This window comes from Antechinus flavipes, chromosome 3 (genome assembly GCF_016432865.1).
Source record: "Antechinus flavipes isolate AdamAnt ecotype Samford, QLD, Australia chromosome 3, AdamAnt_v2, whole genome shotgun sequence".
NCBI classification, from domain to species: Eukaryota; Metazoa; Chordata; class Mammalia; order Dasyuromorphia; family Dasyuridae; genus Antechinus; species Antechinus flavipes.
The window spans coordinates 570,430,650-570,453,333 of NC_067400.1; the positions used below are offsets into that span (position 1 = coordinate 570,430,650).

Sequence of the window (22,684 nt, forward strand, 5' to 3'; positions counted from 1 at the left end):
AAGAAGACTTTGTAAAGCTGGTAATGAAAATATCAACCTGACCTATTCAAACAAGATACTAACTCTCAAAAATGGGAAATAGAATAAAGATTGATATTGACCACAATAACTTTACTTGGGTTACAGTCACAGAATATTAGCTGGTGTAAAGCTTTCAAAACAATAAAAAGGCCTAAAATGAAATGTTATAAATAAAAGAACACCTTATAATAATTGTTTATGACTCAATTTTAAAAGAACCCAGAAAATTGTTTTAGGCCACAAACACTTGCTCTTCTTGCCAAGAAAAATTCTCAAGCCAAGAATAATCCTGTTTTATAGGATGAATTCATTTGTAAAACACTGGGGACAAAATACTGTCAGTGATCGAAAGATACTCTCTGTTTTTTTGAAGAGGGGCAGGGATGGGAAGGAGGGAGACAATTAGGGTTAATGACTTGCTCAGAGTCACACAGCTAATAAGTGTCTGAGGTCAAATTTGAACTCTGGTCCTTCTAACCCCAGAACTAGTGTCTTATCCCAGGGCTTCTTATACTTTTTCCATTCATGACCCCCTTTTCACCTGAGAAATTTTTTTACATGACAGATATATAGACATATAAAATAAGTTTGTAAATCAAATATTTACTAGTAATAAATCATTCCTCAACTCCCACATTTAGTTACACAACCCCATATGGGGTTATAACTCACAGTTTAAGAAGCTTTGCTCTATCCACTGTGCCACTTACCTGCTGCTCTATCTTTTTACTATATTTTCCCAGCAGAAAAGTGACATCATAATCAGAGTCAAGGAGTCCCAAGTTCAAGTTCATCTGAGACATCAGGCTGTGTGACCCCCACAACAGCACTCCCTAGAAGGATCTCTGAAAACAGCTGCACAAAATCCCTGAAGTTTGGGGCAGTGCACTCTCCACCCTGGAAACAGAGTTCTATTTTAACAAAGAGTTAAAAGCTGAGCAATGGGCTATGAAAATGAGCAGACAAGAGAAAGAGTTTCTGACCATAGAAAGTTACTGTGGTGACAAGGATCAAAACACACACTCAGAGGATAACAAAGTCAAAGTTCCTACAGCCAAAGCCTCCAAGAAAAAATAAGATTTGGTCTCAGGCTATGGAATAGCTCAAAAAGGATTGGGAAAATCAAGTAAGAGAGATAGAGGACAAATTAGGAATAGAATTGAGAGTGGTGCAGAAGGAAATACAAAAAGCTAATGAGGAGAAGCGTGCCTTAAAAAGCAAAATTGACCAAATGGAAAAGGAAATACAAAAGCTCACCTAGGAAAATGATGCCTTAAAAATTAGAATTGAGCAAATGAAAGCTAATGGCTTTATGAGAAAATAAGGTACAATAAAGTAAACCCCCACCAAAAAGGAAAAAAAATAGGAAAAAATGTGAACTATCTCATTGGAAAAACAACTGACTTGGAAAACAGATTCAGGAGATTTAATTTTAAAATTATTGGTCTACTTGAAAGTCATGATCAAAAAAAAGAGCTTGGACATCATCATCTTTCAAGAAATTGTCAAGAAAAACTGGCCTGATAATCTAGAATCAGAATAGAAAGTAAAAGAATCCACCAATCACTTTTTGAAAGAGAAAAATGAAAACTCCCAGGAATATTATAGCTGAATTTCAGGTCAAGGAAAAACTAGTGCAAGCATCCAGAAAGAAACAATTCAATGTAGCGGAGCCATAGTCAGGATAATGTATGATTTAGCAGCTTCTACATTAAAGGACCAGAGGGCTTGGAATGTGATATTCTGGAGAGCAATGGAGCTGGGATTACAATCAAGAATCACTTACCCAGCAAAAAAAAAGTGGAGCTGTTAATGAAGGGGGGGAAAGGAAGGATAACTTGATTGCTCCTTGGGCTCAGTACTTGCCAATCATCTCTGCCCCATGAATGCTGAAGGCCAGAGGTATTCCTTAATCGGAAACAGTAAGACTATGCTGGTGGCCATAGAGGATGTAGGCTGTCAGGCAGCAAAGAGAAGAAATGTGATCCAGGCAGCTCTCTAAACTTCTCCAGATTCCTTTAAATCATGACTCTAAATAAATTTTAAAGCATCAGAACACCCCAAAAGATAAAGTAGGAAATTTTCCAGCTGAAAACAGCTTAGAAGGTCAGCGGAAAAGGTCTGTGATACTAAGTTGGGAGTCCAACATGTAATCCCAGTGTCGGTTACACCAGAATAGCCCCAGGCCAGGCCCCAGCATCAGCAAATCAGGAATGGTTTAGGGATCTCTGAATCATGGCAGTATTGGCCATTTCTAGACCTCTCAGTTCAGGGAAACGACAGATGATTTGGTAGAAAAAGTAAGGTTGAGAGGATCTTGGGAAATCAGCAAACCAAAAGTAGGTGTGGGCAACAGTGGCAGGAGTAGCTTTTAGAGGCCTCGGTTCACTGGAGCTGAGGAAGGAAGGACTCTGTTGTTCTAGCACCCTAGATCTTACAGCTACAGTGGGCCATGAAGCTGCTAGAGGGATGAGGCTCTCATGAAAGCCTGAAAGAATAAATGCAGAAGCTGGATAAAATCAGCCTTAACATCCGGGAAGAGAGGCTAGTTCAGATCCTGACTCTGTCACTAACTAGTTGTGGGAGTCTAGCCTGATCCCTCATTTTCTCTGGCCTCAATTTTCTCATCTGGCAAATGACAGGGATTACAATCAGTATCTAAAGGTTCTTCTAACACTTGCATTCTATGAATTGAAGAATTCCACACACACACCCCCCCAACAGGGCTCTGAGCAGCCAACTTGGAGAAAAGGAAATGGACCAAGGTCAAGGCTATTCTTTCTTAGAGCCTCCCAAAAGGCAAAGATAGTGATTGCCAGAACAATTTGAAACTCAAGCTTGAATCTTTGAGGTCAGAGAAGGAAGCACCTGTCCTCTGAAGAAGGGCACACAGGGAACAGGCAGCTGCAGGACAGGAAGACTGGGGGAGGGGGGGGCTCACAGAAAGAAGCAGGTTCTGGGAGGGATGGTGACCCCCTGAATCTCCTTGAGACCCACTGCCTCTTTGGATATCTATTTGGGCTCCACACTGATTCCGAAATCCAGTTTTATGTTCAGGGTTGGACTGGATTGCTCTGTTGTGTTCATCTTGGGCTTCTGGTAAGCCATCCTCCCTCAACATTATATCATCTGTCAAAAGGAAGGTTTTCGTGCCTCCTGGTCCTTATAGAGGAGGAGAAGTACTTGTATATGAATGTGGTGTGGGCAACTGTTTTTTGTTTTTTTTTCTGGAACCTAATGAGAGCCATAGAAACCCAGCTCTACTCGGAGTCCCCCAAAACACACACAGAGGCCATAATAATGGAGAAGCTGCTTTTATTTACGAAGTAGGTGAGTCAAAGATCCAATCCAAGGCACTGGGTGCTAGCCCATTTCTCCTCCCCTCCCCCGGACCCCAACCCTGCCCTCTGCCTCGGCCGTGATTCCCTAAGTGATGGGGATGGCATCCAGAGCTGAGGGTCACTGGCTGGGACACGTGAGCCCGCCTCGCCACGACTCCTGAGGTGAACTGCAGACAAGGGGTAGAGGTGGTGGCCCAGAAGGGACAGGAGGGGCAGAAGCAGCGCGGAAGGGGCGAGAATCCAGCCACAGTTCCGCGGCTAACAGCCCGCACAGGCGGCGAAGGCACAGATCTCACACGAGTGCGAGTCCTCAGCGATGGCTCCTAAGCGAATAAGGCAGAAAGCGGGCTCTGGTGGGTTCTCGCAGCATTCTCTCCCTCCATCCTCCCCATCCGCGTCCTTCCCCTACTCCCCGGCTTAGGGCCCCAGCATTTAACTCATCCTCGCCCCCAGAGCCACCCCGGCCAAGGGGGCTGGCACCTATCCGCAGCCCAGCTCCAATCCGGGCTTAATTGGGATTAAATTGGAGGAGGGGGGACGGAAGGCGGCTCGAGGCACCCTAGTTTCTACTCCAAGCGTCTCGGTACAAATCAGGCCTTTCAGAATAGAATCCCTGAAAATGTTGTTCATCAGAGCAGAGAAACCATTAACGCCTAACAAGGAGAGCGGAACTACTGCCAAGGCCGGCTTGTGAGAAGGGAAACCTACGAGACCTTTAACATCAAACCAGTAAGAGCTGGCCGGACCTTTAGTTCCTAGTCCCTCCAATCAGAGAAGTAAAGCCCCTAAAAGGTGGCCAACCAAAACTGAGCCTGCGCCAAATCGGCCTCCGCATCCCACCCACCAATCAGAGAAAAGGCGGCTCGTTTCTTACCCAGTCTTTGGAAAACCTCTGCGGCGTCAGATTGGGCACAGATGGGTTTCAGGTCCTTGGGAAAATCCGGGTTGTTGCACAAGTAGACATCATAGTCCTGGACCCTCCGGAACCTCATCCCGCTCTGTTTCAGGTCCTTGAGTTTCTTCACAGATTCCAGCGGGTAGGAGAAGTCCCCATCCTGAAAGCCAGCGGAAGCATCCTTCAGCCTTGTTTTCCGAACTGATCCCCCAGTCCCCGCCACTGCACACAGCGCTCCCCCGTTATTACCCAGACTTGCTCTACTCTACTCAAGGCAAACTCAGGGACCTTACTCCAGGCAAGGACCCTGGTTTCCAAAGGGAAGGAATAAGTTACAGACTCAGCTTCTCGTTCCTGAAAGGCAACTCCCATCACACCAAATTATTTAGAATTGGTAGGGGCCTTGGGGCTCATCAAGCTCGCCCTTCTCCTTTCAGATGAGGAAACTGAGCCTAGAGAAATTTAGTGATTCGAAGGTCACCCAAGCAGTAAGGAGCATCGTCAGGATTTGCACGTGGGTCCTGGTATTCCAAATTCAGGGCTTTTCTCATTAGGGTAGGAGGCTTCTGGGTACAATGGAACGGGCACTCGCTGTTTTAAGATTCCAGGGACCAGGTTTAGAAGTTCCTTTCTGTCTTAGACAAGTTGCTTAACTTATCTGGGCCTCATTTTCTCCTTTTGTAAACTGACTGGTTGAATTTCAGGGCTTTTTAAACTTTCCATTCTTTACACTTTTTTAGGAAGCCGCCTATCCGACAAATTTGATCTAATAGAGTTATCTCAGAGTAAATAAGCAGGTCAATCTCTCTTACACGCAGGGAGAGGGGGAGGGATCCATCCTTCCTCACATCCTAACAGAACCCACCTCACAGCTGTGCTAACAGCTGCCCTGCCTGGCCCCAGCTTCAGCCCAGGGTCCTGCTGTTGTTTGTGAAGTAATAAAATAAAATAATATCAGGAAGCAGTAATAGAGCGGCAAGATCACTGTTGCTGTCAAGCTGTACCAGTCTGGACCTGTCCCCCTTTTCCTGTTCCCCATCATCATCCTCTCCTCCCCCACTTCCAAAGGCAAGGTTCTGCTCCTAAATTTTTCTTTCTCTTCCAACTCATCCATTCCCAACGTCTTTCACAACCCTAGGATCCAGGTTCTCCTTTCCATTCAGATTCATTAAATAAACTAATCCAGGCCAAGGTATTAATGGATGTAATATTCTCTTCGCCATAGTTTTACATGTTAAAAGATCCCAAAGGCATAACACATTAAGAAATTGTTTCATTCAGTGTGGACCAGTGACAGGATTTCAACTGAACCTCCACTTTCCTTTCTCTCTTTCTCCCTCTCACTCCCCTCTCTCTCATTCCTTTTCCCTCCCCTTTTTCCTGTCCCTCTCTTATTCCTCTCTCATCATTGAGAACTTAAATGCAGGTCTTCCAGACTTCAAATTCACACTGTTGCTCGTAGTATATGTTATATGTAATACCATATATTTTATGTAATTATCAATGTATTTAAATATCTATGCAATTATATATGTATTATTCGAATATCCGATATACAGCTATATAAATGTCAGTGCTCATTGTTACTAGAATTTTTCTAAAATTTCTTAAAGTTTAAGGGGAAGTGATGTTGGGACAGAGGAAAGGATCACCTGACAGAGTGAAAGAGTTAACACGGATATGAAAATGTCACCAGGTCCCCACTAGTCCATCCACACCAAAGAGCAGCCCACCAGTTGATCGTCCTGATTTTTTCTGATCTGTGAAGTATGGGGTTCCCCAGCCTGTCTTGGGGCACTGTAGGAAAGTCCTCCCTTATTATCTATTTCCTATCTCTCCTGCTTCACGCAGCTGCAGCTCTAATTTCTGTACTGCCTCTGCCCCCAGGAAACAACAGCTTCTATTCAGGGCTTTTCCCCCCACCCCCTAACCCCCATTTTGCTTCTTTCTGCCCTTCCTTTCCTTTCCTTGATCAAAGTTAGATGGTGAACTCCAAGAGTACAAAGCAGTCTAGCTCTCATTTCCTCTTCCATTTCTGGGGCTGAGCCCAGATTCTGGTCTTATCTCCCAGGACTGAGTACAAGGCACTCAACAGTTACTTGAGTGAAATTTAATGGAGTGGAATTACATTGGGTTTATGGAGGAAGTAATTGCATATTTGACGGGGCTTAAGGGGAAGTGGAGTGAGAAAGGAGACAGATTCAGGCCAGTACCTGACTCACTTCCAGATCTGGGAGAAAAAGGGATCTCTAACCTGGGGGCTGAGGGTTCTTCCTTAGGGAATGAGATGACAAAAGTTTGGGAAATTTGGGCTGGAAATGGGTACTGAACACATAACAGGAATCATCCAAGGATTGGCTAAGATGTGGTCAAATGGCAACCCAGAATGCTAAGAGCTCTGACCTTGCGATCACAGGACCTGAGTCAGATCCTCTAACTGTGTGATCTTGGGCCTGTTTCTTCACCTGTACCATGAGGGTTTTGAATTAGATGGCTTCTAAAATCCTTTCCAGCTCTGAATTGATGATGCTGTCATGATTTAGTAGCTGTCTTTGATAACTGAAGGGCTGTCGTGAGATAGAAGCATTGGGCTTATTGAATCCCTGAATTTCAGAGCTCAGAGAGGCCTTGGAGGTAATCTGGTTTCACACACACAAAAAAGAAAACCTTCTACAGCATCCATGAGAAAAGAGAGAAATGAAATACAAAAGGGCAGAGCAGGGATTGGACAGAGACCGCTACTATCTCAACATCAATGCCAGGAAGTAGTGAGCCCCCCATTCCTGGAGGCACATGTGTGATTATGTTGTAGAGAAGTCTTCAGATTTAAGTTGGCCTGGACTCCACCCAAATGCCCCTCACCCATTTCTGAGATTTTAGGATTCTAGGACAGGGAAGAAGGTTGGGGCTGGAGGAAAGGGACTCACCTGAACTGTGATGCTGCCAACCAGAGTGGTCAGTCCACAGAGGCAGAGAGCGGAGAGGAGGAAGATGTTCATGGTGACTGAGGACTCCGGTGCTTCTGCTGTGGGCTCTAGCTAACCAGCTTTTTAAAGGGTTCCAGAGTTACTGAGTAATCCTATCATCTGCGTCATTTATCTATGATAGCTGGACCTTATCTGATAAGAGTTGGCTGAGGTGAAGCAAATGGCTGAGAAAGGAAGCAGGAAGATGTAGCACCCCCATAACAAAGGCAAGTACCCTCCTTCTCCAGAACTCTCCTTTGTTCCTAACAAGCCTGGAAAGTTATCTTCTCATAGATTGATGGACTCCAAACTCTTTTGATTGTGCACCCCTCCAGCAAATAAACAAATAAGCATATGCCTCCAATACGTGTGTATTTGTTTAAGTATGTGATGTATAAGACATCTACATAGAAAATAAAAGCATAGGATGAAATATTTGCCTTGGGGAGTGATAGGTGGCAACCTATTATACTTAGGAAAAGAGCAACATTTTTAGACCTGTACTTTAGAAAAATTATTTTGATAGCTGTATTGAGGATGCTTTAGAAAGGGAAAAGATTGAAGACAGACCAATTAAGAGGCTATTGCAGTATTCCAGGGCAGAGATAATAAAGATATGAACTAATATCTGCCACTTCTCTCCTTCCAGACTACTCATATTCTTTGAACAAGGTTTTCTTTTTTCATCTTTTTGCTCAGAATATCTTCACCTGATATTCTTTTCTTTTAAAGTTGTATCTACCTGTCAGCTTCAGTGCCACATCTTCCATAAAATCTTTCCTGATCTTCTGGGCCAAAACTGAAGTCTCTTGCCTCTAAATACATTTTATTGATTACTTGTCTTTGAACTTATAACATGATTAATATGTAGCACTCCCTCTGAATTCCCCAAATTCATGCATATCGATGAATTTAATCCCCAAAGTGAAGCTGCTCGGGAGGTAACCTGAGAATCTGTATCTAACACTATAATTCAGAGCCATTGCCCCTACAAGTGTGTTTCCCATTAAAAATGATGACAGTAGACACAATTAGAGTTCAGGAAAGGCATTTCTCAGATGGCACAGAAGTTGTAAAACACACTTCCATAAGTTTGGGGCACTCTCATCCACACAGAAGCTGCCCATGAAGAAGAGTGATCTCAGACGTAGGTTATTGTTCAATCATGTCTGACTCCTCTTGTCTCCCTTTGAGGTTTTCTTGGCAGAATCTTGGAATGTTTTGCTATTTCCTTCTGTAGCTCATTTCACAGGTGAGGAAATTGAGGCAAACAGGGTTAAGTGACTTGCCCAGCGAATACATTGTCTGAGGCCATATCTGAACTCAGATCTTCCTGACTCCAATCCTGGTATTTTATCCACTGCACTATCTAGCTGCCCAAATTAACTAAGTACATTCAAGATGTATATAGAGAAGATGGAAGGAAATATGAGAGTAGAAGGGACTACTATCTGCTGAAGGAACTAGGAATAATCTCTTACAGAAGGTAGCACTTTAATGTCTTAAAGGTAGTCAAGAAACTAATAAAAACAATAGAAACATTGAAAGTTAATCTACATACATAATGTGTTTTTCACAGTTTCATAATGTTTACACATACCTCATTTGAACCTCTTGATAATCCTAGGAAACAGAGGCTTAAAAGGTGACTTTTCCAGGATCCCACAGCTAGTATGTGAGTAGGCAGAGAATTCCACTCATGGAGAGCACAGCAAAGGCAAAAATGCAGGGATATATTTGAGGAACAGCAAGAAGGCTGGGTCAGACTTGCTTGTAGGATATGCAGAGGAAAGTAAAGTGTAAAAGTATTGGAGAGAAAGGAGCCAAGTCCTGTAAACCTTTAAATGCCAAAGAAATCTTTATCTTTGATTCTGTAGGTAATTGGATGGTATTCATTGAGCAAAGGAATGCCGTGATCAGACCTATCCTTTAAACAAATCCGGATGTCAGTTGAGGTGTTTTTTCTTCTATAATTAAATAGCAAAGACTCTCAACAAATGTCCCAGTCTAGTTCCTAGACCACATAGTAAAACACAGAAGATTTAAGTGAACTAGGACAAAGAAATAAGATCAGGGAGACTGGCAATGCCAGCCAGAGATACCAGCCTCTGCTTTTTTGAAGCTTGATGACAAAACAGTGCTTTGGATAAGGATGAAATCTACAGTGAACTCACCCATCAAGAGAGTTTTAGATCTGAGGTGGTAAGGAGGCTAGAATTAATCAACCATGACCTCCTCTTGAATGAATTTTAAAAGGCAAGCCCGACCAAAAATGCACACACACACAAACTTTTGGTTTGCAATTAGCACATAATATGGTTATACTTCTTTTAAATGAATTCATATTTATCCATCACAATAGCACCTAAAAAGATAGGTGCTATTAAATAATAAAGATACAGGACACTAGGAGATCATACAGATAAGGAAAACTAAATAAAACTAAATTAATAAAATAAAAAATAATAAAAACTAAATAAAAATTTTAAAAAACTAAATACAGACAAGGACATTAAATAAAAAAGATACAGGACACTAAGAGATCATGCAGATAAGGAAACTGAGGTAGAAGAGGTAGTGGGATTTGCATTTATTTCTTGCACTGAATAGTGATGCTTTATTAAGGGGATGGTTTATGGAAACAAAAGTGGTGATCACTCAAATTCATCATGAATTTATTAAAAATCAAGCTGTGCCAGATTAATTTCATGTCCTTGATAGACAAGGTCACAAGATAGGTAGATCAAGGAAATACTACATGGATTTCAGCCAGGCACTTGAGAAACTCTCTCATAATATTCTTGTGAACTAAGTGGAAAGACAAGAGTTGAATGATCTATTTGGATTTGCTTGAATAACCAAACCCAAAGACATGAAATGACTCTAAAGAACTGTCCTTGGTCCTGTTCTGTACAACGTTTTAATTTCTGCTTAGGGTCCCACCTGATATGTAACCCCACAAACACAGATTCAAATTGTAAAGAATTCTTAAAGATAATTTACCTATCTGATTCCAATTAGGAAATCTGGAATTATGAACTTAATTCAGGTTTACATATTCTACTCATGATGCTATTAAACCCAGGGCAAGGAACAACTTTGAAACAATAATATGTTTAATGAGACTTCTTAGCCTTTTGTCAAAAATATAGAATATAGAATCTCAATGTCATAAGCATAAAGTACAAAACAATAGAAAAGAAACTCATCCCTGCTTCCAAGTAAGATTTCTTTTTCCTTCCCTCCCCCCATATTAGGACATGAACTCCTCCAAAAGATTTATATTTTTCTTTTCTCTCTGCAACTGAAAACAAGATAGCGTGGATAGGCTTGATGCTGCTGTCCCAAAATTTCTCTTGCCAGTATTTACTGAATGCTACTTATTGCTTGCCTGGCTGTTGCTCCGAGTTTGTGAAGCCCTTGATTTGAACTGTTCCTGGCTGCAGTTTGTATTTGCCAGCTTTCCACAGCGGGGATCTCTTTTCTTGGCTCTTCTGAAGACCTCACTCACTGTGCTGAATCTCATAAGAGAAAAACTGCTGCTACTTCTGCTACTTCTTATTCTCTTTTAGAATAGAATCTCTTAGAAATAGGTAAGGGCCCCTATTTTCTCGGTCTCATTTCTCAATGTTCCTGCTGCTGGCTTTTTAAAATAAGCAGCACCTCCCTGATTCTGTCTTTGTATGAGAGGTTGCTTAATGGAGAGATTGCTGGATTGGGAATCAGAAAAACATGGCTTCAAATCCTGCCTCAGACACACATGGAATCATGGAATTCTCCAAGTCTAGCTTTTCTCATCTGAAAATAAAGATAGCTTAGAACAACAAGGGTTATCTGGAAAATCAATGAAATAATGTGCATAAATTACTTTGCAAAGCAAGAGGTAGGTGTGGGAGGGGAAAGGAGGAGGGAGGAATAAACCTATCTGCTGCTGCTTTCTAGCAGGATGGGAATGGGGGAGATGACACATGGAAGGCTACCTCTTTTCATGTGTGGGAAAGAGGAAGTGGCCCCTCAGATTCAGGTCTCCACCCTGCTTAGTGACGTCTTCCCTACTCCTGGGAATGGGAATCAATTCACTTTCCCTTACCCCTTTCCCTCTACCTGGAGCATCCCCATCTACTACCTCCCAGAATGGGACTGGAGCCAATACTGGAAAATTTGATGTCAGGACTCAGGTTCAAGTTGTTTTGTTTTTTTCTCTCTAAAGATGAATCGGGTGGTCTCCTTTGTGCTCTTTTTCTATTATTCCCATTCTCTCTAAAGGGACGTACATGTACTAACCTAGCAGGAGCTCTAAATCTTGATGATTCTGGGATAAGGTCAAAGTGCTTCTTCTCAGCTCCTCCAGCTTAGGAAAAGCCTTTTGCAAATTTGCTGGGTAGCAAAATTTACCCACTTTCTGATCAGTGCTGTCCCACTCTAACCCCCATACCCAGTTATTCCTTCCTCTGACATTGTGGTTCCATGGAAAGAGTTCTGGATCTGGAGGACCTGGGCACAAATCCTGTCTCTGATGTTTACTAGCTACATAACCTCAGGCAAGTCCTTAACCTCCCTGGGTTTCAGTTTCCTCATCTGTAAAATGTGAATGTTGGACTAAATGGCCTTGCTGGTCCCTTTCAAATTCTTCCCAATTTTCTCTCCTGGTTCCCCCTTTTCTTGCTTTCCAACACCATTTTTTTTTCCACTTCTCATTCTTGTTCCTTTTCTCTTTCTCTTCTCTTTTCTCTTGGTTTGTTTCTCTTTTCCTCCTTCTATTCTTCTATGACATAATGGCTAGAGAGCTAAACTGAGTCAGGAAGACCTGAATTTGAATTCTACCCATCTCAGATTCTTGCTAGCTTTGTGACACCACCCCCTCCAAGTCAAATGAAACTTTCTGAGCCTGGTTCCTACCCTCACTTCCTAAAAACCAAGAGAACTTCCCATCTCTCTCTGTTGTCTCTCCTTATGAGAATGTGAGTACTTTGAGAGAAGGGCTGCCTTGCTTTTAGATTCTAAGATCACCTGGAAAGATAAGGTATGAGAAACTGAGGTCTTTTTTTCGTCCTTTTTAAAAACTGAACTGCCAAGCATAATGGGAGCATGCAGCCAATCAGTAGAATGGCCAGAGGAGTAATGTGTACTTCCAGTAGATTCAGTTTGGAGGGTCCAACCTGCCTTAACAAGCTTATTTCCCATTACTCAGCTGAAATCTCCCCACTGCTATGCTGTTGCAGATGCTCCACATCTGGATTCTCTCTCAGTGCCCTTCTCCATCCACTTTTTAGGATCTCCATCTACATTTTAAGGCAGTCTTCTTTGGCCAGCATTTCTTTACCCCCAAGAAGCTGCTACTCTCTCTTTTCTCAAATTATCAGGTGTACTTCTCTTTCTTCATGTTATTTCCTACTGAGAATATAAGTTCCTTGAAAGCAGGGATAATTTCCCTTTTGTCTTTGCCTCCCTAGTGCCTGGCACAGGTGCTGAGTAATAATGATAACAGTAGTAGGTGCTTAACAAATGTTTGTTGAATTGAAAGCTGTTCTTAGAACAGCCAGAGCACTAGAAGTCTCAGGTCCCATTAAATTTAAAGTTGGAAGTGACTTCAGTGACCATATAATCTAATCCATACTTGTAGCATCAAACAGATTTCAGAAGGAAGAAACTCCCTGGGCTTGGCCTGGGCACCTGTGCCTCAGGGCCAGAACTAGAACAGGTTACTGTATTATGATTTGTTCATTTGTTTGTTTTCCAGAGCCATCCATGCATGGACTTACGGGCTGGGTCCAGGGGAAAGCGGGAGAGGAGGAGGAGGATAGTTGCCATAGGCTTTCCTTATCACTCAAAGTCACCTCGCTCCCAGAGGCAGCACTAGGGATTAGGGGTGCAGAAAGTTTCCCCTTCCTCCCTCAGCATAAAATCATCTCCCAGTTGCCAATGCCCAAAATTATCTCCCTTCCCCATCCCCACCCCTTAGATATTCACTTCTTTGGAATGAATAATACCATCCTTCATATTGCTCTTCACGGATAAAAACTCCTTTGGGAAGGGAAATAGTTTCGTATGTAGTTAAGTACTAATTGCTTCTTGACCAAGATTTTGAGTCAAGAAGATCTGAATTCAAATACAACCTGAAGTATTTACTAGTTGTGTGACATTAATCTCTCTTAAAGGAGTTCCTCAAATCCAAAATAGTAAAGTAGGGTTGGATGGCTTCTATGGTCCCTTCAAGATACAAATTTACAAGTCTTATGACTCTCCTCCATGCATACTTAGTTTAATCCAGTTTCTATGTTCTCTTTAGTGGTATCTCTATCTCCTCTTCAGGCACATCAGAGACAATGATGAGCCCAAATATGATGACTTTACTGTCCTCGATGGTAAAAAAAAAAAAAACAAAAAACAAACAAAAAAAAAAACCAAAAGCCCACTTTGCAGATCTTAAAATATCTTCATGCATGGTTTTCTTATCGAGTTTTTTTCCCTCCTACTGCTTGTTTTTATGAGGTATGATTGCTTAAAATCTTCCATTATATTTCTCTGGTTTTTGTCACCTCTACTGGCAGTTAAGTATTGATTAAGGAAATTTTTAGGCCAATAGTCATTTGACCTGCATGAGTTAAACAAATGTATATATTTGCGTGTCACCTGTTATTAGACACTGTCCATAACTTGTTTAAATAAATCAAGATTGAATTCAGTTCCACGCCTTATGTTTTTGTCTTATCTCATTCCTTTGTCTAGCTTTTTAATAATTCAGATCATTGTGTTAAGTCTATATAGAAACAATTGGTTCAAGAGTGACCAATAACAATGTTTCATTTTTTGGTATGTTATTCAGCTGGGTGGTACAGTAGATAATGTCATTCATGCCTCATTGTGTTAAGTCTATATAGAAACAGCTGGTTCAAGAGTGACCAATAACAAAGGTTTCATTTTTTGGTATGTTATTCAACTAGGTGGTACAGTAGATGATGTCATTCATGCCTGGAGTCATTAATCCCTGCATTTGTATTTAGCATCTCTTCCGAGCTATGATCTTGAACAAGTGACTCCTGTTTGCCCATTTCCTCATCTGCAAAATGGGTGGTTTTGAGGATAAGAGAATGTGTTTAGCACAATACCTGGCATATAATGCTGTATTATAATTAGAGTGTCTTTTGTGCCTACCAATTCATTTTTCAGAATATTCATAGAGTAAAGTTGGGAAACTTCTGTGTAATAGTTTCTCATTTCTTCTTCCAGACCTAGCCTTTCAAATTTCCACCTTTCTGTTGAAATCACTAAGTATCAAAATGTTATATTGATTTATATGGAGGTTGAGTTTCTCTTCAGTATTTTTCTGCCTTTGCAATGGATCTTGATGCTTCAATTGTCTTCATGTATTTTTATTTTTAACAAATACTTTTGAGCACAATATTCAGTGCAATGCTTTGAAAATGTGATAAAAAGCCAACTCTGCCAACTTTTTGTATTTCTTGGGAGCTATCCTATTTAGCTACAGTTAGCTGATTTTATTTACGAGAATGGCAAGATTGAAATAATTGAACTCATCAATCATTGAACAAGAACTTTACATTTCAATTATCAACAGACAAGTTAAAGTTTACTTAACTTGAAACTGGCTGGAAGCAGGATTGAAGATAAGATCAACGCAAAAGACATTGTAGAAGGACAAATGTTAAGATTTATCAACAAATTGAATGTGGGTGGGTGAAGAGGAGGCAAAGATTCATCAAGAGATGAATCCATGGTTTCCAAGTTGAGTGACTAGATGATGGTACCCTTAGAAGAAATAGGGAGGGCAGGCAGGCAGAGTGGTTCATTTTGCATATATTCTCTATAGCCTTATATTAATATATAGATAGAATATTAATTCCTTAGGAGCAAGGATCACCACAAAGTAGTCTTTCAATCTCCAGCACCTAGAATAGTAGCACACACAAAGTTAGGCAATGCAGCTGTGATTTTACTAATTCAGGGAAATTCCAGTTAAGGAAACTCCCTCTTCCAGCTGATTTCTCTGCAACAGGGCAGTTGCCTAGAACACTGAAAGGAAAATGATTTTTCTAACAGTCACTGTTAGAAGCAGATCTTTATTATCTAGCTTGGATGAAACCAGCCCTTTCCACTATGCCAGAGGTGTCAAATTCCCTAGAAGTAACCAGATTAACATGTAATTGGGAAATGTTTAACAAAATCAATAAAAATGCAATAACACATAGTTTGTAGTTTTTCAAGTTAATTTGTGGCCCAGGGATCCATATCTATTTGTGTGTCATAACACTGGCTCTATTATAGTGGATGCTTTAAAAAAAATGCCTATTGGTTGGTCAGGTATGAACAATTTTAGAAACATTTTAGGTATGTTGAGTTTGAGAAGCTCCTGAGATATTGATTGGTTATCCTTCATACTCGAAGAGGACCAAAATGACATGACTGTAGTAGAGTTGGGTTACAGTATATCTAACTGATTAGACCAATACAAGCTCAGAATGCTCTGCCATAGGTCGGACACAAAAAAGACGAGTCCTAAGACATACATTTGGATGAAGCAGCTGGAAATTGGGTTTGTGGTTTGGGAAAAATGTACATTTGGGAGACACCCGTACAGATATTAATGGCAGGACAACGAATAAGATGGTAAAGGGAGTATAGTTAAGAGATGATCTGAGGATAAAGCCTGGGAGGACAAAGCTGGGATGAGAATTATGAGCCAGCAAGAGACAAAGAAGGGTCCAGTGGAAAAAGCAGCAGCAGGAAGAAGAGCAAATACAGAGAAACAGAGATGCCAGTCAGTTATTCCCTCGTGAGAAGAGGGAAACGTGGAGACCCAATATTAACCACTTCCACTTTAAAAACAAAATAAAAAACCTCAATACTTTAAAGTTTGTTCCCACATTTTCTGACACTTAAGAGCAGGGCAAGGTTACATCCCAACTTTACAATTAGACCTGAGGAGTTTCTGAATCACCTGTCAAAAGATTTACATGGAGGAATCCACTCTTCAGCTCTAAGACAAATTGGACTTGGTGTTGAAAGATCCGGATTGAAGTTCCAGCTCTTCTCTCCGGATCATTATTCGTCTATATAAAATGAATGGGTTGAGTCAAATGATCTTCAAGACCTTTTCCAGCTCTAAAAGGAAGACAAAAATATGTGCAACCTCTAGGTTGCTAGATGCATTTGTGGATTTAAAAAGGTTTGTGGTCTTTACTTATTGTTGGGTTCTCTTCTTAAGTCCTGGAAAATGTATTGAAAGGGTCAATGTGAAGCCACTGAAGGGAGAATGACTTTGAGCTGGAAATTCTCAGGGCAGAGGGAGAAGGGCCCACCAGGGATTTCATCTAACAATCTCCTGTAACAGCAGAATGCTTTAAGGTACCTAGTAGTAGCCACGTATGAAACATTTGTTGAATGAAAAAGAGGCACACTCACAATCAGTAAGTGTTGAAACTCCATTTTACAGATGGGAAAATAGGGAGGCCAGGAGAGGTCCAAGAACTTAGCCAAGTAAACAGTCAGTTTACCATCAGTATATAAGTTGGAAATTTGAAATTTAGTCCTTTGACTCCAACTTCCATAACATATCCTGGGAGTTTGGGGGGATCTCTGGGAGACTACCCCAGAGCAGGGCTTAACACCCCAATTCCTAGATCCTTAGGAGTTAAGAGGCATAGTGAACAAGGAAAACTAGTCTGATCCATGGCCCTAAGCCCTACAACAGGAAGGCACCCAGCTGTTTGCTTAGTGCCCTCTGGTGATCAGGAAGGGCTACCACAGGCTCTTTCTCCTAACCAGTACCTACCCACATTTTGATGAGTTCCAACACTCACTCATAGGGTCCCTTTCCCTTTAGTGGTAATTTAGTAGATTCATGAACTGCACCAGGGCAAGGTTACATCCCAACTTTACTATTAGCCGGAAGTGTAGCTTCAACTACTCAGCACACAGAAGAATATGAAAGAGCTCAAAAAGTTATTGTTCTCTAATGTCAGGGGCCCTCTGCTTCAATAGACCTTTTCTGAAGCCCACTGGGCTTTAAGAGGTGAACCACAGAAAGAAACGAGTGCTTGCTGTTATAAATCTATCTTGACTTCAGCAACTTTTGTTGTCCATATTCAAGGTTACCTTCTTCACGAAGTCCTTCCTTTTCCTTCCCCTTTTTCCTCCTCCTCATTATTACATAGTTACATGTATATATGTTTTAGTTGACTAAAGGAGGAAACCCTTACCTGCCCTGGACCCTGTATACACACATTAGACATTTAGTAATGAAGCTTAAACAGCAAATGAATTTACTGCACTGATAGCCAGAAGGCATGAGTTCCTGTCTTTGGGCTGCCGATAAGGAATTCCATGTGTAATCTTGGGAGTTTTAGTTTTCCCATCTCCAAAACAAGGGTCAGTTGAAGATTAATGCTCTCCTTCCAGCACTCTCTACATGGTTGGATCCTTTCCATTTTCTAGTGAGAAGACTCACTAGTGTTTCTAAGACATGAGAAGACAGGAAGGGAAGTAAAAGTTATTCTTGAGATTTCACTGCTGGATCCATTCTTGCTACATTTAAATTCGTAAAAATAATGATTACTACAACTCAGTAAATTTTGAAACACAAGTTAATTTTGCTTTAGAGAAAAGCCCCTTAACTCACTTGGAATACTCTCACAATTTAAAACCTGTATATGCTTTGAGAGTCAGCTTACATAACACCTCCTCTGAGACCACTTCAGCAATACTGCTTCCCTCTCTGACCACTTTCTAACTTTGTTGGCTGTTATGGGCCAGAACTTGAAACAAGGTGCTAAGTCACTGGAAATGACAGAAACAATTCTTATGGGTACTTGGTTCACACCTCTGGAGTACACACCTTGGTTCACACATTAGAGTTCACACTTTTAAGAGAGGATATATAAGAAGGAGCTCCCACAAGCCCACTAGGGACTTCTGGAGATTCACAAGTCAGGAATCCACAATCCCACTGTTGGAGGCGGAGTCAAGCTTCATTCCAACTTCTACTTTTCTGTTGGCTGGAGGCTTTGGATTTGGAGAAAGGTAGAGGCTGGAGGCTTTGGATTCAGAGGGAGCAAGAGGTTGAAGCTGGCAGCACAGAGGCAAAGGACTGGTGGCAAGAACTCTTGGAACCAAGGAGAGATAGGCCTCTAAGAAAGCTAAGTGGCTATTTTAGAAGAGACAATAAAGGACTGGATTTTTAACAGCTGGCTGCATTTGAGGTGATTATTACTCTGAACTGAAAGGAAGGCTGCCTCCAGAAGCTCCCCAAGAAACCTACTCCCAGAGAACATTATATTTTAGAGAAGAGAACATTACAGTTGGTGCTTAATCAAATATTACCTTTTTATACTTCTCATTTCTTATTATTGAGTCCCCATGGATGCAGAAGGTAACCTTGGGGAACACAAATTCTACTAAGTCCTATCAAATTGGAATGACTTGGAATGTTTGAAAGAGACTATTACAATTATGTTACTAGACATCAGAGTGAATATTTTTCCCTGACTGGACTGTTGAGCTCTATGAGGAGGGTGGATCTTATGATCTTTTTCCTCTTTGTATCACTAATGTTCAGCAAAGCACATTGGGGTCTCCAGACATGTTTGCTGATTTGAATTTTACCCCTGGTGAATGGCAAAATTCTGAGATGGATCCTTTTTTTCCTTTCTAAAGAGGTCCAGGTAGGATGGGCCTTAAAGAAACAAATTCTCACTCTGAACAACACAACATGGGACAGTGACAAACACTTAGAAAACATTCAGACTACAAGGTACTGGTATGTTTTAATAAACTGTTTACGTGTTTCTGAATCTATTCTGAAGTTTTTAGATCTGTTCCTTCGATTACAGCAAACAACTTATAAAAATCAATTTTTAAAAAAATGGAGTTAATATAATATCTTTATTTTAAGTGCCATTCATGCATATCAGTTCTGGCAGCAACAATCCTAATGACACTTGGAATATGTTCTACAGCACTAAACTGTTACAAAGAATCCGTGCCGTTCATCATAGAGGCAAAATAGTAAACCGTGCAATAACAAAACGGTAGAAACATTAAAACACTGACTGTAGAACAGCAGTACAGATAAAAGGTTGTGATGCACAAAAAGCCAATGCATTTTCATCACATATATACAATATAGATATGTACACATCACCCTCTGAATGAACAATATCAAAATACTCTATTCCATTGGAAATAATCCCCAGATTGATTCCCTCCCACCCTAGAAGGACATGAGAGACAAATATTTACAAGAAAGCACATTGACACATTGACATTCAAAAAACCAGGCCACAAATGCCAGTTGCACTGTTCTCCTGGACAGGCTGCCCCACTGTGAGTTTTGCACATTTTTTTTTAATGTTTCTAAAAAGTGTATGGTCAATTTAAGCACAAGGCATAACTTCTGAATTTGTAACTATCAAGTGCACCAACTACCCAGAGCATAAAGGGATAAAGACCCAGGTCCAGGCACAAAGGGATGGTTTTCTATTGAAACAAACAAACAAACAAAAAACCTGTCCATGTTTCTGAACCACAAGATGGCAGAAGGGGAGTTATAAGACAGTATTGAGACTTCACCTCAGGATCCATTCTTGCTTATTCCAAATCCATAGAAATGAATCAACAAATTATTACTAAGTTGGAAATTAACGTCATACAATTTGCTAAATTTCAGTCAGTGGTTAGCTAGAGCATACATTTCTACCCAAATCCTTCTGCATAAAATTGCATTCAAATATCTAAAATGGTTTTAAAGTGCATATTGCTACTTAATCATCTAAACAGACTGGAAGCTGCTACCAACAGTGAAATGTTAAACCTGGCTTTGAACAAATTATTCAAACCTATCTTCAATAGGCTATATTACCTCCTCTGCATTTTCTAAAAAGGGACCTCTCTAGGTTTTTTGCCATTGAGAAAGAGGATCTACGTAACTAGGTTACAGTAAGATCCTCCTTCCTCTCCATCACTAGCCCAATGAGCAACCTCCTTGTGCTTCATTTTAAATAATGTTTTACTGTCACTGCATAAAAAACAAAGATGTGTTTTTTCCTAGTTAAGAAATTCTGCTGCCTAACTACAGAAAGACCATTTCTTTCAACTCCAGGACAGGAAAGCAACTTAGTTGTGATGATTTGATCTTTTATATTATGGTTGTTAGGCAGGTATCCATTCATTCCTTGATTATATGGAACCTATGGGTATTCTATTGATGGAGAATTTTTGGCAAATTCCTTTTCCCTTCACTAAAGATTCTAAATATTTCAATTTTCAAAATTTGTTTCTGTAAGTTTCATTATAAAACAAAGAAAATAAGCAAATTTGTATTAAATAGGAAACAAAACAAAAACCTGAAAATGTCTGATTCCAAGGAATTGTCTAACAGTCTGTTAACTTCAAATTTGTCACATAGGAAAGGAAATCTATGGTTTTCCCATAGTTTCAGTGTAATTACAAAAGAAACTGACAGAGGTTAACTTCTTCAACTTTCTAGGTTCTAGCAGGAATTCCATTACTCAAATGAACTCTGAATTGAATACTTTTTCTTAACTACTAAGTCTCATACACCCAAAACAGAGAAATGGTAACCATTCCCAGAACAAGTAACTTATACAGAAGCCAATTTAAGTTCTTTTGGTTCATCCACAATCACTCAAAGTTGTAACCATGCTTTACTTTAACTTTTGTACTTTTCCATAATGAGCCCAACTGAAGCTGAACTTTCACAGAAGGTAGTAGTAATAAATATTAAAATAAAATTTTATAATAATAAATACATTAGAAAGTGAAAGTATAAGCATTGACTGCTTAAAGCATCAGGCTGTACTCAATTTCTATCTGGTTAAATGAATTTTATAGTTGTTACAGAGGATTTTAAAAAATTAACAAAGGCCACTGACAATATATACTAAGAAAATGACAAAATTCCAAAAACTTAAATGACTTTGGTCTATTTTTTTCTTTAGCTACTCATGAAAAACTTGCCACTTTGGACTTGTGTACCAAGCTTTCAAACTATGGATTCTGAATTCCTTTGCTTGCTGAACAGAAGTCACATGCACATGTACTATTTTGGCCTACAAAATGGTGAAGGGGGAGGGGTGTGTCTAAAGGAAACTGGGCTTAGAAAAGTTAATTTCTTAATAATTACCTACACAAAAGAAAATAATCTTAAGTAAAAGAGCCTAATTTTTCTTAAGACATTGAAACCCAATTAGGAAAAAGTTTAATTTTCTTACTTTTGTACATATATTTACACAACATATGATCTATAACTGTTTGCAGCAAAAGAGGCTCTGTCTAGAAATCAGTCTGGCACTTGTGGTCAACATCAAACCAACACAAGCTAAAAGCTGTCCAAATCACATGACAGTAATGAGCTACGGCAGCTGGCAGGTAAACAGACATGAAGTACTTGTTTGGGTCAAATAAAAGCCATAAGTTATCCTGCTAAATATTTTTGATTGTCTTCAAAGTAAATTTAGATAGCATCTTTATAGTGATTATAATCTTCACCTTGTCATTAGTGAATTCAGGTTCACCCTTTCTTTTTAAACTGTATGGAAACAAGGCCAGTTCTTATGCCCTCAAAAAGTCCTACACAATGGAATCCCAATCAAAGTCATCCTGAATATCATCTGGAGGCAAAGCACGTCGCATCTGGAAGGCTGAAGAAGGCATCATATGCTGCTGGCTCATTGCTCCATGATGTCCTGTAAAAAAATGGAAGCCATGTCATTTTTTCACAGAGATCAGGAATAATGCAATAAACATACCACTCAATTTTCAGACAGTATAGGGCATCAGCCAGTGAGCTGAGTTTTAATGATGTAAGAAGAGTTGGGGAAATAAAGCCAAAATGTGAGCAGGGCAGGAGTCTTCTAGGACACCAGAAAAGGGGATCTATGTACAGAGAAAGGCAGTTTAGTAGATTTTGGACTTCTTACCCCAAAGACTAACTCCTCCTAAGCCCTTTTAAAGTGAGCTGATAAGGTGAAATAGAATAAGCACTGAATTTAAGTGTCAAACTCTCAAATTCTGTGGCTACAATCTTAAACCTGCTATTTAATATGGCCTTGGGAAAGTCATTTAAATCTCTTAGGGCTTCAACTTTCTGATCTTTAAGAGGACTGAACTCAACAATTTCCCAAGTTTCCTCCAACTTTAAATCCTATGCTTCTGTGATCTCCTCATGCCACTCTATTCCTTCTGGTACAAAAATACATGGTAGCTATCAATTAGGAGTGCATATGTGTGTATGTACACAGCCCTTGTTGTTCGTGGTCACAGGAAAATATAATCTACAGGAGATTTAAGTTCCTCTACTTTGGGACTGCCAAATTGGAAATAATTTCGGTGTACCCTATAGTCCCCAACCATAATGACTCCAGAAAGAGTGAGAAATATCTAAGATAGATAAAATTAAGAGGGTAGAAAAACCTCATTTAAAT

General features: G+C 40.3%; 2 protein-coding genes across 3 annotated transcripts in view; both read right to left on the minus strand.

The window, feature by feature from the left end:
- Positions 1–3,319: 3,319 nt before the first annotated feature.
- GUCA2A (guanylate cyclase activator 2A) lies at positions 3,320–7,292 on the minus strand. The gene is made up of 3 exons (XM_051987922.1): positions 7,185–7,292; positions 4,237–4,417; positions 3,320–3,685 (listed from the first exon to the last, which is right to left on the minus strand). The coding sequence occupies exons 1-3, from the start codon at positions 7,254–7,256 to the stop codon at positions 3,621–3,623; spliced, it is 318 nt and encodes a 105-aa protein (XP_051843882.1). The 5' UTR covers positions 7,257–7,292; the 3' UTR covers positions 3,320–3,620.
- Positions 7,293–19,105: 11,813 nt separating this feature from the next.
- FOXJ3 (forkhead box J3) overlaps positions 19,106–22,684 on the minus strand; it is a 145,002-nt gene continuing 141,423 nt past the window's right edge. For both annotated transcript variants that reach the window (XM_051987914.1, XM_051987915.1), the window contains one exon: positions 19,106–21,946. In XM_051987914.1, coding sequence (XP_051843874.1) covers positions 21,831–21,946 — 116 coding nt within the window. In that variant the 3' untranslated portion in view covers positions 19,106–21,830. The remainder of the gene's footprint in view (positions 21,947–22,684) is intronic.

Bases quoted from the DNA above. Each gene is read 5' to 3' on its own strand.
- GUCA2A (XM_051987922.1), bottom strand. From the start codon at position 7,256: ATGAACATCTTCCTCCTCTCCGCTCTCTGCCTCTGTGGACTGACCACT. The intron at 4,418-7,184 runs GTGAGTCCCTTT...GCTGGCTTTCAG, and splicing joins TTGGCAGCATCACAGTTCAG to GATGGGGACTTCTCCTACCC. The intron at 3,686-4,236 runs GTAAGAAACGAG...TTATTCGCTTAG, and splicing joins AGAGGTTTTCCAAAGACTGG to GAGCCATCGCTGAGGACTCG.